The 13,355-nt window shown below is 42.2% G+C and overlaps 1 protein-coding gene across 8 annotated transcripts in view; it reads right to left on the bottom strand.

The window, feature by feature from the left end:
- Positions 1 to 13,355, bottom strand: part of kcnh2b (potassium voltage-gated channel, subfamily H (eag-related), member 2b) — a 208,862-nt gene that overhangs the window by 11,961 nt on the left and 183,546 nt on the right. For 5 of the 8 annotated variants that reach the window (XR_006841390.1, XR_006841391.1, XR_006841392.1 and 2 more), the window contains exons 7-14: positions 10,333 to 10,512; positions 9,619 to 9,749; positions 9,153 to 9,291; positions 6,380 to 6,534; positions 5,961 to 6,055; positions 5,642 to 5,782; positions 2,352 to 2,551; positions 2,146 to 2,208 (exon numbers count right to left, since the gene is read on the bottom strand). Coding sequence is in view for 5 of the 8 variants with exons in the window: in XM_046370884.1 (XP_046226840.1) it covers positions 2,146 to 2,208; positions 2,352 to 2,551; positions 5,642 to 5,782; positions 5,961 to 6,055; positions 6,380 to 6,534; positions 9,153 to 9,291; positions 9,619 to 9,749; positions 10,333 to 10,512 (1,104 nt within the window). In the remaining 3 variants the exon portion in view is untranslated. The remainder of the gene's footprint in view (positions 1 to 2,145; positions 2,209 to 2,351; positions 2,552 to 5,641; positions 5,783 to 5,960; positions 6,056 to 6,379; positions 6,535 to 9,152; positions 9,292 to 9,618; positions 9,750 to 10,332; positions 10,513 to 13,355) is intronic. The other 3 variants (XM_046370885.1, XM_046370887.1, XM_046370888.1) reach the window with 3 other exon arrangements.

The following is a 13,355-nucleotide window of genomic DNA, read 5'->3' as shown; positions in this document are numbered from 1 at the left end:
ATCTCTATTTCTCTCTTTTTCATCCGTTTCAAGATATTTTTTTCATTTCAGCCTTCACTGGCCTCAGTCTTCATCTCTCTATCGGTAAATATTCATTCCCCTCCTCTGACATTTTTCACCTGCCGTGTCAGGCTTACATCCCTGAGATGGCCCACAAAAAGATTACAAGCGTCCGATCACCCCCCCAAAAAAAGCACATGAACCTTTAATTTTCCCAAAGTCTGGTTTGAGAACAGCTAAACATAGAAAAATGAGAATGAATGTAACAATACACTCCCTTTTGTGGATTTTAATAATGGCCTACTATTAGTGTCTGCGCACAACAACCATTATGTTTGATCTGTGGGGTACATTCCCAAAATGTGCTGAAGTCAGATTTCACAGGCCAGCAGTATCAGGTGTTCTTTTGGGTCCAGTTTAATGGTGAATATAGCTGAACTGCTGACTTTCAAGGCCGCGCTGCTATTGTTTGTATAAATGTTTGCTGTCGTGATATGTCACTGTAGTCTTTGCTGTAGTTCTCCACTGAGCGAAGCTTCTGTTTAGCGCGGAAAAGTCATGTCTTTATGGGTTTTTGTGCCATTTTTTTAGCCTCTGGGACATTACACTCCATTCTACAGCTGTGACCACACACACACACACACACACACACACACACACACACACACACACACACACACACACACACACACACACACACACACACAGGTGACCACATATCTGGCATTATACTGTATATGCAGTTAACTGTGTGTCGCAGGTGTAGCCAACACAATGCTTGTTTTTAAAGTGTATATACTTACATTGTATCCTGCATTCATATACGGAAAGAACAAACTTTTATTTTATTTTTATTTTATATGTTATGATCTTTAGAAGTGTCTGCCTAAACTCACACACACTCACACAGCGGCTGGAAGTCAGCTGCAAAAGTGCAGCCTCAGAGTAAATTCAGTGTCCTGTGTTTCAGTATACATCAAAGTGCTGTCTCCTTCCTCCTGCACGCTCCCACGGTGTTCAGCATTATTATTCTCTCCGTCCTCGTGAAGGAAAGAGGTCACAGCTGACTAAATCAGTCGTGTAGACAGACAGTCAGAGTCTATTCCGCACAATCACAATAATCATTACAGTAAACATTCTCTAATCCAGTCTGCTCTACTACGCCGCACTTCACCGGGCCTTTAAGAGAAAGAACATAACGAGGGAAGAGGAGAGGGGGCGGACATCGGAAAATACGTTCCCATGGATGCTTGTCAAATTTGTTTCCTCTCTGCTTCAGTGGCTCACTTATTACACTGAAAATGAAACAACATTTCACTGATGGAATATTGTGTTTGCACTGGGATTTTCTTTCCAAATAGAGTTCCGCTTCGCTTCTGTAAGGCTTCACAGACAATAATGAGGAGCTGATTACGCCGCAATGAGCAATTTTAAAAAGAATTTGGATGCCGGAAAGGCTCTGAGATGAGATATTTTTAGTAAAGTATACTTTAGTGAACAGATTATGAAACTGCTTACAATGAGGGGAAAGAGCTAAAAAGCTTTAGCTGGAATAATGTCCATAGTCTTAAATCAGCTTTAGTAGTCACACAACAGCTAAACGCACACTTACAGATCCATAGAATCTGTTCACATACACTTAATGTGATATATGACCTGTTGTAAACAATGGGCAGTGAAGATGACACCGACTGGCTCCTGCTCTGCATCAAGTATTTGCATCAGCACATCCCAAGTGGCCTTTGATTATGTGTGTGCATGTCTATGTGTGTGTCCAATGTCACATCAAAGCCTTCATAACACTGGTTAGGAGAAACAGAAGATGTGACTGGAACTATGCCTGTGTGTGTGTGTGTGTGGAAAGAGCACCATCCTATACACTGTGATTCACAGAGTTCACGTTGAGGCCAAATGCATACAGCAAGCACTCCCACAATCTGAGCGTGTGTCTGTGTGTGTTAGCATGCATGGTGTGTCTCTGTCCTTTGACAGGTGTGACTCACTGTGTGTTTTCACGTATAAGAGAAAGGAGTGTGTTCCCCCTCATGCACAAGAGCAGACTGGCGTATGCATGTTGTAAAACGTTTAAACTTTTCTATTTGCGCATGTTTGCGTGTGTGTGTGCATATTATTTATGATACTCACATCTTTCCTATTTTCTCTGACGGTGTCGGACCATGCATGCTGAGACAAAGTCTTCCAATCATCCTATTAACGTACAACGCAGGCTCAAAACACACCTCTATCCTTTTGTGCGTACATGTGTGTATTCATGCGCAACACTCATTCGTTAACATTAACACACTAGGTGTACACACACAGGATTAGGATGCACGAGGATCTGAACTCACAGCATTCATGTCGATGCCGTTGGTGTAGGACCAGGCGTGCTGGAAATACTCCTCCAGCCTCTGCCTGAGCGGGTTCGGGATCTGGTGGAAGCGGATGAACTCCCTGACTCGCAGCATCTGGGTGTGGTAGCGGGCCGTCCCAGAGTACAGCCGCTGGATGATGGCTGACACGTTCCCAAAGATGCTGGCATACATGAGGGCTGGGGTGGGTGAGAAATGAGGGAGGATTTGGAGTAGCAGAGAGGGAGGAAACAAGAGGAATAGACAGAAAGGGAGAAAACATCATACATTACAGAGAGTATATGGACAGGTTTCTGTGTTTCACACTCTGGGGATATAAAATATTGTGGAGAACGGCAAGAAAAAGACATCGAGGGAAGAGGAGAGAGGACTCTCAGACAGCTGAGGGGCTATTAACGGAGAAGAACGAAGAGGTATTAACATGCGTCAGAGCTGTGGTAAAGTAAACATGACATATTTTCATCGCACAAGTAAATACATTATGAAGTGTCTTTGTAGGGGTCACTGAGACTCACTCAAGTTCTACTCAGAGTCTTTGCATGTAACCAAAGCTGACAGTTGATTTGCAGCTGAACTACATCTGTCATGGTGCACAGCTGCTTTTTCTGTATTCTCTTTTGTACATCAGTTAAGACAAACATGGATTATTATCGCTTCATTGAACCTTTTTCTTATTCGTTTATCTATTTTTTAAATTTAATTTATCATATCATTTACAATCATCTTAAAAATCAGTGGTATTAAAGTGGTATTATCATTAAGTTGTATTTGCAAACCTTATTTGCAAAGATTATACCGCCATTTTTGTCTTTTCGCATTACAGAACAAGTGGTGCTAAGTAAATATGATAGTCAGATAACACGGACCATGACATGTGACATGTGAAGTCACGGTCTTGCTCACAGTCACACTGCTCACTAACTTACACGAACTAACATTCAGAGGTTTAAGCATCTTGGGGGGCATCTTGTTCACTTGTGGCAGTAAACTGAGGCGTGAAGTGGACAGGAGGTTTGGTAATGTACAGTAATGTAAACCCTGTGCTGGCCTGCTGTAGTGAAGAGGGAGTTGAGTCAGAAGGGAGAGCTCTTGACTTAAGAGTCGAACTGCATTCTAATGATCACCTACAGTCAAAGTTGTGCATCAGCTTCAGCTAAAACACTAAATGAGGCCTGGGTCAGTATGGACAGGAGCACTGATTACATTACAGAGACACCCACCTGATGCAAGTTTATTGGAAGTGACAGGAGACTAAATCCACAGTCAGCTTGCTGGCTCAAGTTCCTACTAAAAAAGACTTTGGGAGATATCCACTTCATCTGGCTCGTACTGCTCAATGTTGACTTCGGATAAATTTCAGAATGTATTTGTATACTAAAGACTGTGGATTAAGAAGGGAGGGCCAGTAGATGGGAAGAATTGAAAAAAATGTGCTCAATAACCAATTTAAATTTGAGTTATAAAATCCGAACCGCAAATACAGTTAACTACTAAGATTACAATAACATGGACACGCATGCATCATTGTAGAAATGTAGAACTATTCAAATCATACACACGTATTTGCACGAGGTCAGTCCAACAGAGAACAGACAGAATTCGGTCTGTAGAGGACAGTGTTTTGTGTCCCATCCTTCATGATCCTCCCTGTTTTGTCCTGTTGTCATGTTGGATTCCGCTAACCTCTCAACCCCTGTCAGCTCCCATCACTGTCTACATCAACACACTAAAAGTTCTATGTGCGTGTGTGTTTTTGCACGTGTGTCGCGCGATTGATCTCTGCTCCTGTTTGAATAGTAACATTTCCATTTCAGAGCAACAGAATATTGCACTTGAATAATAATTTTTATTCTCTGGCCAAGCAAATGTCAAACTGTCAGGAGGAGGAACAGAGCCAAAACTAAAAATAAAACCGACAAATGGCTTTTGCTGAATAAGTGCCTCCGTGTTTTTGATTTTAACCCTGTTTAACCGTGACTACATTAAAATATGTGTTTCTTTATTCAATTTTATTTCATGAGTGCAACACAAAATAAGGAGTACCTGCAAGCCATAAACAAACCACAACTAGTTTCTAGTCACTTCCTAGACTTTCTGTTTCCTGTCTCTCTCCAGTGGTGCAGTGGTTAGCACTGTCGCCTCATAGCAAGAGGGTTCCAGGTTCGAATCCCGGTCTGGGCCCTTCTATGTGGAGTTTGCATGTTCTCCCTGTGCCTGCGTGGGTTTTCTCCGGGTTCTCCGGCTTCCTCCCACAATACCAAAAACATGCACATTAGGTTAATTGGCTACTCTACATTGCCCCTAGGTGTGAGTGTGAGAGTGTGTGGTTGTCTGTGTGCTGGCCCTGTGATTGACTGGTGACCAGTCCAGGGTGTACCCCGCCTCTCGCCCGTAGTCAGCTGGGATAGGCTCCAGCTCCCCCATGACCCTGACGGATAAGCGGTATAGAAAATGGATGGATGTCTCTCTCCAGGTCCCTTATCAGCATTCAGAGCTTTAACACATGTTTTCATCTGTAAATAAATACTCATTTCAAGCTTATACCTTTGGACTCCCCTGCTTCCTTCTTCCCTGGGTTAATTTATTGTTATTCCACCCTTTCTTAGGTACAAAATTTCATATTTATTTTCTCATCCTTTGGTTTGCCTGATCAGTGCAGTCAGGGCTCTGGCAGCCTGCAGAGATAATTACTCTGTAGAGAAGAAACTGAGTTGATAAGGATGTGAGGGGATATTACAACCCCTGCTGATGGATTTTATTAATAAATCATTTTGTGATATGCTTTCAGAATGAAAAGTATGATCTATGGCTCTGTCCAGCCCCTGTAGCTATAAGAACAGTAGGATATAAGGAAAGAAAAAAAAAACTTTCTACTCTCTAATTGAAGAATACCTGCTGTGCTGACTGGAGTGTATAGAAAATTTGAAGAAGAGCTGAAAAAGGAAGATGTATCATCATGAGATTGTGGACGTCAGACATCTCGCAAGTTGCCTAATTCACTTGTTTTTCAAGGAAAATGTTGCTAAAATACATACAGTTCACCATTTACTTAAGTTTTCTTCCGGCGAATGCGCGTCATGCTCTGTCAGAAGCAGACCAGGTGAGGAAAGAAAAGAGGTGTGAGTGAGACATTTCATTCACGGAGGTGGTGGACATTACAGCACAGCCGAGAACGACAGCGGATCATCTCCACAGCTGCATCTGATGTAACACTGGCTGGTAGAGAACATGTAGCTATAGAGCACTTCTACCAAAATATCAGGACTTACATCCTATGAGCATGACACAGATGGAGAAGATCTTCTCAGAGTTGGTGTTTGGGGAGACATTTCCAAATCCCACACTGGTCAGACTGCTGAAGGTGAAGTACAGAGCTGTGACGTACTTGTCTTTGATGGAGGGTCCTGAACCTGGGGTGGAAATTTTACCCAAATATCGTCAAAAGATGATGGGTAATCAGTCCAAAATAAAAATGACAGATTTAACTTTGATGAAGCATGAGAAGCATCTATTAATTTGCAGTGCAGTAATTCAGTATTACAGTATTTCTACCCAGGATCAGTACTGCATTGTTTTTCCTCTCAGTACCTTGAACGGAGTCGTTGTAGTGTTTTCCCAGTTGGTCCCCCAGTGTGTGGAGCCAACCGATTGAACCATTCCTCTCTACGTTACCAATGGCATACCTGGGAAAAATAACAGAATCACTATATGAGTGTGCAATACTGATAGAAGTAGAAATAAATATGATGGTCCTGCTACAGTAGGAACAAACATAAGGACACTAAATTAATTTTCTACAACTCGACTGTGGTCACAGCCAGATAAAACTTGACTAAGATGCTTAATGACACAAAGAAGGTTAGATCTTCATCAGCATAAGAAACTGGTGTTTTTAAAGAACTGGCCTCCATATAATACCAGTTCGGATGTATGCCGACAGAAATTACTCCCACATTACTCCTCTGTACATGTCATCTGAATCATCGGACAGTCTTATGGCATTGTACCAGATGCAAGCCAGCCAGTGAGCGATGAGGGCGAAGGTGCACATGAGGAGGAAGAGGACAGCTGCGCCGTACTCCGAGTAGCGGTCCAGTTTCCTGGCTACACGCACCAATCGAAGGAGACGAGCCGTTTTCAGCAGACCAATCAGAGTGGTGGTCTGAAGGGAGACAGAGAAAAGTAGAGATAAGGTTTTGTAAAGCATGGCACAAAACAAATTCCCTCAGCTCTGATATCTCCCCACAGTGTTCCCACCTGCTGTCATCCTGTCGCACACACACACATTTAGAGACAAGCACAGGTGGTGCAGCCGTGGCCTTGTCCCGATGTGATTCACTGCTGTGTAGGTGGTAAATCCTGACTCCCTTTCATTACTGTGGGATGTCTACTCCCTCTCCTTTCTACTTGTGTTCAGCTGGCTCCCACCGTGTCCATACAACAAATAAATAAGAGGACGATTACGGCGCTGGCAGAGAGCCTAGTCCTGTTCTGTGTGTGTGTGTGTGTGTGTGTGTGTGTCCTCACGATAAATAATTGCCGTCTGCTGAGGAAAATCTCCACTTTCTTGGCTCTGTGGCCCCTTCAGGACAGCATCAATGAAGTGAAGCTTGGCAAAGTATTCCCTGGGCAGTATTTGAATGTCGGGGAGTTTCCACATTCATCATTATTGGCGTGTTCGTTATGGGCTTAATCACAATAAATAACTTTTATTTTATTACTTACATGCTTCGCATTACTTATAGATGCATTCAGAGTCTTGCTTACAGTGGAATTACCCAGGACCGAGCTGCTCTGTGGTTTCATCCTCATTATGTGGGAAGCATCGTCTGTGGGCTCCAATAACCTATAACTCACTTGCTCCTTCTCTTCACTCCCACCTCTTCCTCCAGACACCCTCCTCCCACTTCCAACCAACACCTCCATCGCTTTACTCTTCTGCAGCTCAGCAAACCACAGAACCGCAGCAGCCAGAGCCTTTTCAACTATTGCACAAGACTGAGCGATGCTGTGTGGTGTGTCACTGCACGTTATGTCGCTGTTATATGCTGTAGTGCAGCCGGTGATTACCAGGCAGCAGAGCCAAAGCTCAGATTTCTATTTTATCATGTTCTGACATTTAAATTTTCAACTATTTCTCATATACGTTCATGTTATTTATGATCTAGCTTCTTAATGCTCACACTCAAAGTGCACCAGACTGATGCATAAAACTTTAAATTATGCAGCATGCCCCGGGACCCCTCCAGAGGATCTGAGGTCCACCCACCACAGTCAGTCTAAAATCCTCTGGGAAACAATAGATTATCACACACACAGCAGTAATTTTACATGTCAAGTTCAGTTCACTCATCACAAGTACTACTCAGTTGTTTAATCTCTTCTGCGGAGGTGTCTTGAGTTCGAAAAATAAACCATCATCAGAATTATCTCAGAAGGGACTTGAAATTTGAAGTTTTATTTATTTGTTTATTAGCATAAAGACAGCATTACAAACTGGAAATGTGGGCTTTTAGGAGTTTTATTAAAAAGATGCTATCAGAGTGTATTATGGGACTTTGTGGGGCAGGAGCTACATTACATTACATTTACATTACATTACTTCTATTGTTGATTTGCAGATTATTTTCTCAATCTGTTGATAAATCCTTTAGATAAAAAAAAGGCAACTTGTTACTAATCACTGGGACAAAAACAGAGGCAATGTTGATTTAACTGCCAGCGGACCCTCGAGAGTCTTTTACTCAATTGAACAATCAAAAGCATACAGCACACCATTTAACATATTTGGAGAATAGAGTTTCCAGTATTTACTTGGACTGAAAATGAGTTTGTCTTTCCAAAAAAGTTCCTTTCTTCTCTATTATTAGTACCAAATCACTAATCACTCTTTGCAATATATTACACAAAAAACACTCCCTGCTATTTCATATGACTGTTTGAACTACACGTGTGAAATGTGCTTTATACGGTGCCCTCAAAAATTCTTGGCATGTGCTGTCTGCTATCAATCCCACAATGCAATGTGTCAAATCTTATGGATGATGAAAACGAAAATGACCCTTGTGTAACCCTACAGCTGTCAGCCATGACGCCAAATGAGGATAATTCACAACTGTCCGAAGTCTCAATCTGCTGCTCACTATGGAGTTAAGCTGTGAGAGTCAAATACAGGGAGTAATGAAAGAGGGAAGAACGAGTGACTTTTACACACAGCCATAGTTCGTTCCAGGAAGTTACTGGGTAAGTACGGACCTGCAAAATAAAGCAACAAATCATCCAGTTTCACCAGTTCAGTCATATATAATATAATATTTGGTATTCTTATTTTAACATATTACTACATTTTCTTTAAAGACAATACTTAATTGACTGACTGACTTTTTTTTTTTGGGGGGGGGGGGGGTTCGCGAGCAGTTTGTGTACTGTATTATGTAATGTGAGGCAGACACGTTTTATTTTGATGCTCCACCACCACCGCTGCAAATCAACTTCCCCATGGAGACAATTAAATTATGAAACAAAAACTAGACCACCTCTGATTCTCTCTTTCTTCTTTCTTCCACTTCCACTTCCCCTCCTCCTCCTCCTCCTTCTCCTCCTCCTCCTCCTCCTCCTCTTCCTCTTTGTACCTTTCTGTTTCTCCTCTCCTCTTTATTCCAACACTGGCACGGCGACAACAATTCTCTCCATCTTCCACACCACTTGTCACACCTTCTCTGCGGCAAATGTCAACAGCAAACAATCCTTCCCACCCTCACTTCCTCCATTACCACGTACCTCCTCGCCGTTGCGGTAGATGAGCAGGTCAAAGGGAATGGCCGCCACCATGTCGATGAGGAACCAGCCTTTAAAGTAGTGGACGGCGATGCGCACCGGATGGCTCACCACCTCATCATTAGAGTTCACATATGTTGTCCTGAGAGGAAAGGTGCAGATTGTATTTAACAGAGTAACAGTATTAGCTGTTATTCTGATACTTCTGACACCAGCACCACTATTGTGGAAACATCGTGCCATTTCTCACTAACTATGTTGACTAATGCCACTAACAGAATTTCTTCTTTTACAAACAGCTCTAATGACAGATTAATGAGGACAGAGCACTGGATTAGGAATTAGATTTGGAGCATTTTGTATTTACGACTAATTCGACTACTGCTGCAGCTGTTTCTGCGAGAACTAATAACACTTCTACTACTGTCACTGCTACTTTTACACTATTTTCATATTTCTAAAGTCAGACCTGAAGTTGATAAGGATGTCAATAATGAACATGATGTCCACTATGAGGTCCACCACATTAAGAGGAGAGCAGGAGTAAATGCAACTCTGCATGGCTGGGTCTTCCTGAGAGGTGAGAATAGACAGAAGAGACTAGTGAGCGGCAGAATATAGAAGAGAGTAGAATAAAAAAAAAGAAATAAGGAATTAAAATCTAATGCTCTAAAAATAGAATAGTTCCGTGTGATTATCTCCTGGAACCGGATTAGCATTAAGGACGTCAAGATAATTTGCATACATATGCAGACACAACACGAAGAAGTGACACAAAGAGAGGGCTTCCGGCAGGGTCTACGTCTTAGGAGAAGCTACAGTGCTTCAACACAAAGATGGAGTAAACAAAAGCTAGAAAAGCTTTTTATTTTGCGTGAAACCCATTGTCTCGAAAAACACTACTTATTCACACAGACTTTTCAGCGCCATGTAAAGCCTCTGTTATTTTATTTATCACTATTTGCCAGAAGACAGTTCTGCCACTGATGGGATTTTTTCCATTGGAGCTTTTTCTTTCTGTTGTGCCCTGCTTGTTAGCTGTGGACAGAAAATGCTGATGCTTAAGATAGAAATGTTAAACCCTTGAAAGCACTTTTGTGATTTGTGATCAGGCAATATAAATAAACATGAGTTGACATGACAGCAGGCTGATTAATGATCCTATTCTCAGATGAGACCCCACCTGGTCGTTGAGGAGGAACGCGGCTGAGTAGGGTGTCAGGATGGCGGTGTAGATGACCAGCAGCAGGATGAGCCAGTCCCACACCGCCTTGAAGGGGCTGTAGTGCAACACCGTCCACTTGTGGATGCGAGGAGCCTGCAGCTTGTACTCGGGCAATACATCTGCACCCAGAGACAGCACCTGGGGAGGGACAGGGGCAGAGAGACAATCAGACATCGCATGACAGAAGAGAGACGAGGAGGGGAGGCAAGTGAAGAGGCAAACAAAGAACGAAAGACAAAGAGGAGGATAAATAGTTGAGAGAACAGAAATATGGAGGGGGGGTGAGGAGGGGAAATATGGAAAAAAATGGAATTTATCATCATGAGACTGTGTACATAAAGCAGTCATGTGATGGGAAATGAGTTGACAAACATGCACACCACACACACACACACACACACACACACACACACACACAGGCTGAGCACGTATAGCAGCTCCATGAAATATACATCAACTTCCATGACATGATTACACACTGGATTACAACAACAGCATTTTACAATTACAGCAATAGAGCCAGTGTCCACTGACGATGAAGATGACGAGAGCTGTTGTGAAGGCACTGACCCTCTTAAGGATACCCTCCCAGGCACACAGACACACAGTCGTCATAGATATGCAAATGCACAATAATGCACAGAGGTAGGCACACACACACACACACACACACACCTCAAATGACATCCTCTGGTTCTCTATGTCCATGACCATATTCACACATGTACAAACACACATACACACACAGATCCTTTTCTTCTGTCTTTTGCCTCACATGCAAACACATTAAAGCACAAACACACAGCAGGAATGAAATCTTTGGTATTACGGAGCAGTTCTAAGTCGCTTTACTCGCGGTAATGTATTCCACCCTCTGCACTGCACTCACTCTTGATGAGAGCAGGAATGGATCAGTATAAAGAGACATTAGCACAGCCTGCCTTGCGTCTCTGCTTAATAGAATCACACAGTGAAGTGCAGAAGTCTTCTGCAAGGGCTAAAAAATGAAAATGCAAGCGACACATCCAGACATGAGTTTGGATTGACTGTGTTTCAAACAGCGAATGGATCTGTGTGCGAACAAGGTGGCTTATGGCGGGCAATAATGTCGCTGCCATGTTGCCACATGCATCAACTGTATCAAAATATGAAAATGCCTATTTGGATATATTGTCCATTTAAAAGATGTCGAAACTCTTTAAAATACACCAGTCCTGTGAAAGTTTCTGCCATAAGCCGGGAGCAAAAATTGATCGTCAGTACAGCAGACCAGCAGACATTTGTATTCAGGTAAAGTTGACTTGTGTTTGGCCCGGGAGGCAGTGACAGGAACAGCAGATTGACAGGTCCAACACAATCTCCACAGAAGGGGACAGAGTGTGCAGCGTGTGGCAATCAAGTAAAAACAAGAACCAAACTCATCCACTGAAATAAGTCAAGGAAAATATATCAGCAGCTATAAAAGACGAGGTAAAAAAAATAAAAGTCTTGTTTTGTGATTCAGATATCATACTGAGCCCTGTATTCCTGGTTGGCACACTTCCTTCACCTCCTGCCACTTTTGTGGGGTTTTTTATGATTCACTCCATTTAGCTTTCATTAGTCTTTACTTCACTTTGTCTTCTTCCTATTTCTTCCTGCCCTCCCCTTGACCTGCTAAATCTCTCTTCTTCTCTAATTTCATGTTTTCTTCCAGCCGTCCTCGCTGCACCTTGCCACCTCCTTCCCTTCTTTCACACAGCCAGCAGCACAGTCACTTTTCATTCACCCTGTTACCTGTTACCATTCATCCTGCCTCCCATCTCACCTTCCTTTCTTCTCCCATTCAAACGGCCGATTTTTCATCCCTTTAAACTCTCTTCCTTTTTTTTCCCCTCTTTGACTCTCACTTGCCTTCTCTCCCTCATGTTTTTATCCTCTCGTCCAATTTCATTATTACCCACTCTCTATTCCACTATCCATCTCTTCTTCACCCACTGTGGCCCTGTGGCAGACTTAAAACATCTGGTACAAGAGGATCTGATATCCCGTATTCTCTCTGTATTTCCTCAAGGGTAGTTGTTCTTATAGATACCAAAATTTGGCATGATAACTTTTCTTGATTTATTATAAATGAGCGCAGAAATATTTCAGCGTATATCTACTCTGTAATTGAGCCAAGTGTTTCATAACTATGCCAGCTCTTCATAATTCTAGCTCCTACAAAAGGGATTAATTTTCAAGTATTGATGCATTTCTGTATACAAGTCCCTTCTTGCATAAAGTCCCATTTGTACTGGTATTTTGTCAGAATGCATTGGTTTTTCTTGACAATTATATGAATTATCCAATGTATAATTACTAAACTTTAATTATCAGGTGATTTGAAAGCATTCATGGCTCCCTTGAGCTGATCTGTCACCATCTCTTGATTTGTGCACAAATCAAGCCAAAATAGCACACTACATACATGTAAGACTATATATTGCCACTGGCTCCCTTCATACAACATGTATGAATTTACAGCCATGCTAGCAGCAGGAATAACAGCAAATTGTTAAAACATTCTAATATCTTCATACTGACAATGCCAACATTCTGATGTAAATGCAGGTAAAGTAATGCTCATCATACTGACTCTTTTGTTTTAGCATTTTAACATGCTAACATTTGCTAATAACCACAAGAAACAAAGGACGGAACTGTCACTATTGCAGGTGTTTGCTGAATGTCGCCAACAGGATTTCAAAACATCAAGATGAGAATATGAAAATACTGCATTTTATGGCAATTAGTTCAATACTTTTGTTGAGATATTTCACTCACAGCAACAGACGTCAACCTCATGGTGGCGTGGATCATCAAAGTAGTAAGATTTGTCCTACAATTTGTACTGAATGTCAGCAAAATTTCCTGGCACCAATCTAATAGCTCTGGTGATATTTCAATCTGCACCAAAGTAATGGGCTGCCTGAGAGATGGACATCATCACCCGCAAAGAG

The sequence above is a fragment of the Scatophagus argus genome, chromosome 18, assembly GCF_020382885.2.
Source record: "Scatophagus argus isolate fScaArg1 chromosome 18, fScaArg1.pri, whole genome shotgun sequence".
NCBI lineage: Eukaryota > Metazoa > Chordata > Actinopteri > Scatophagidae > Scatophagus > Scatophagus argus.
This window is presented reverse-complemented; position numbering and strand designations above follow the sequence as displayed.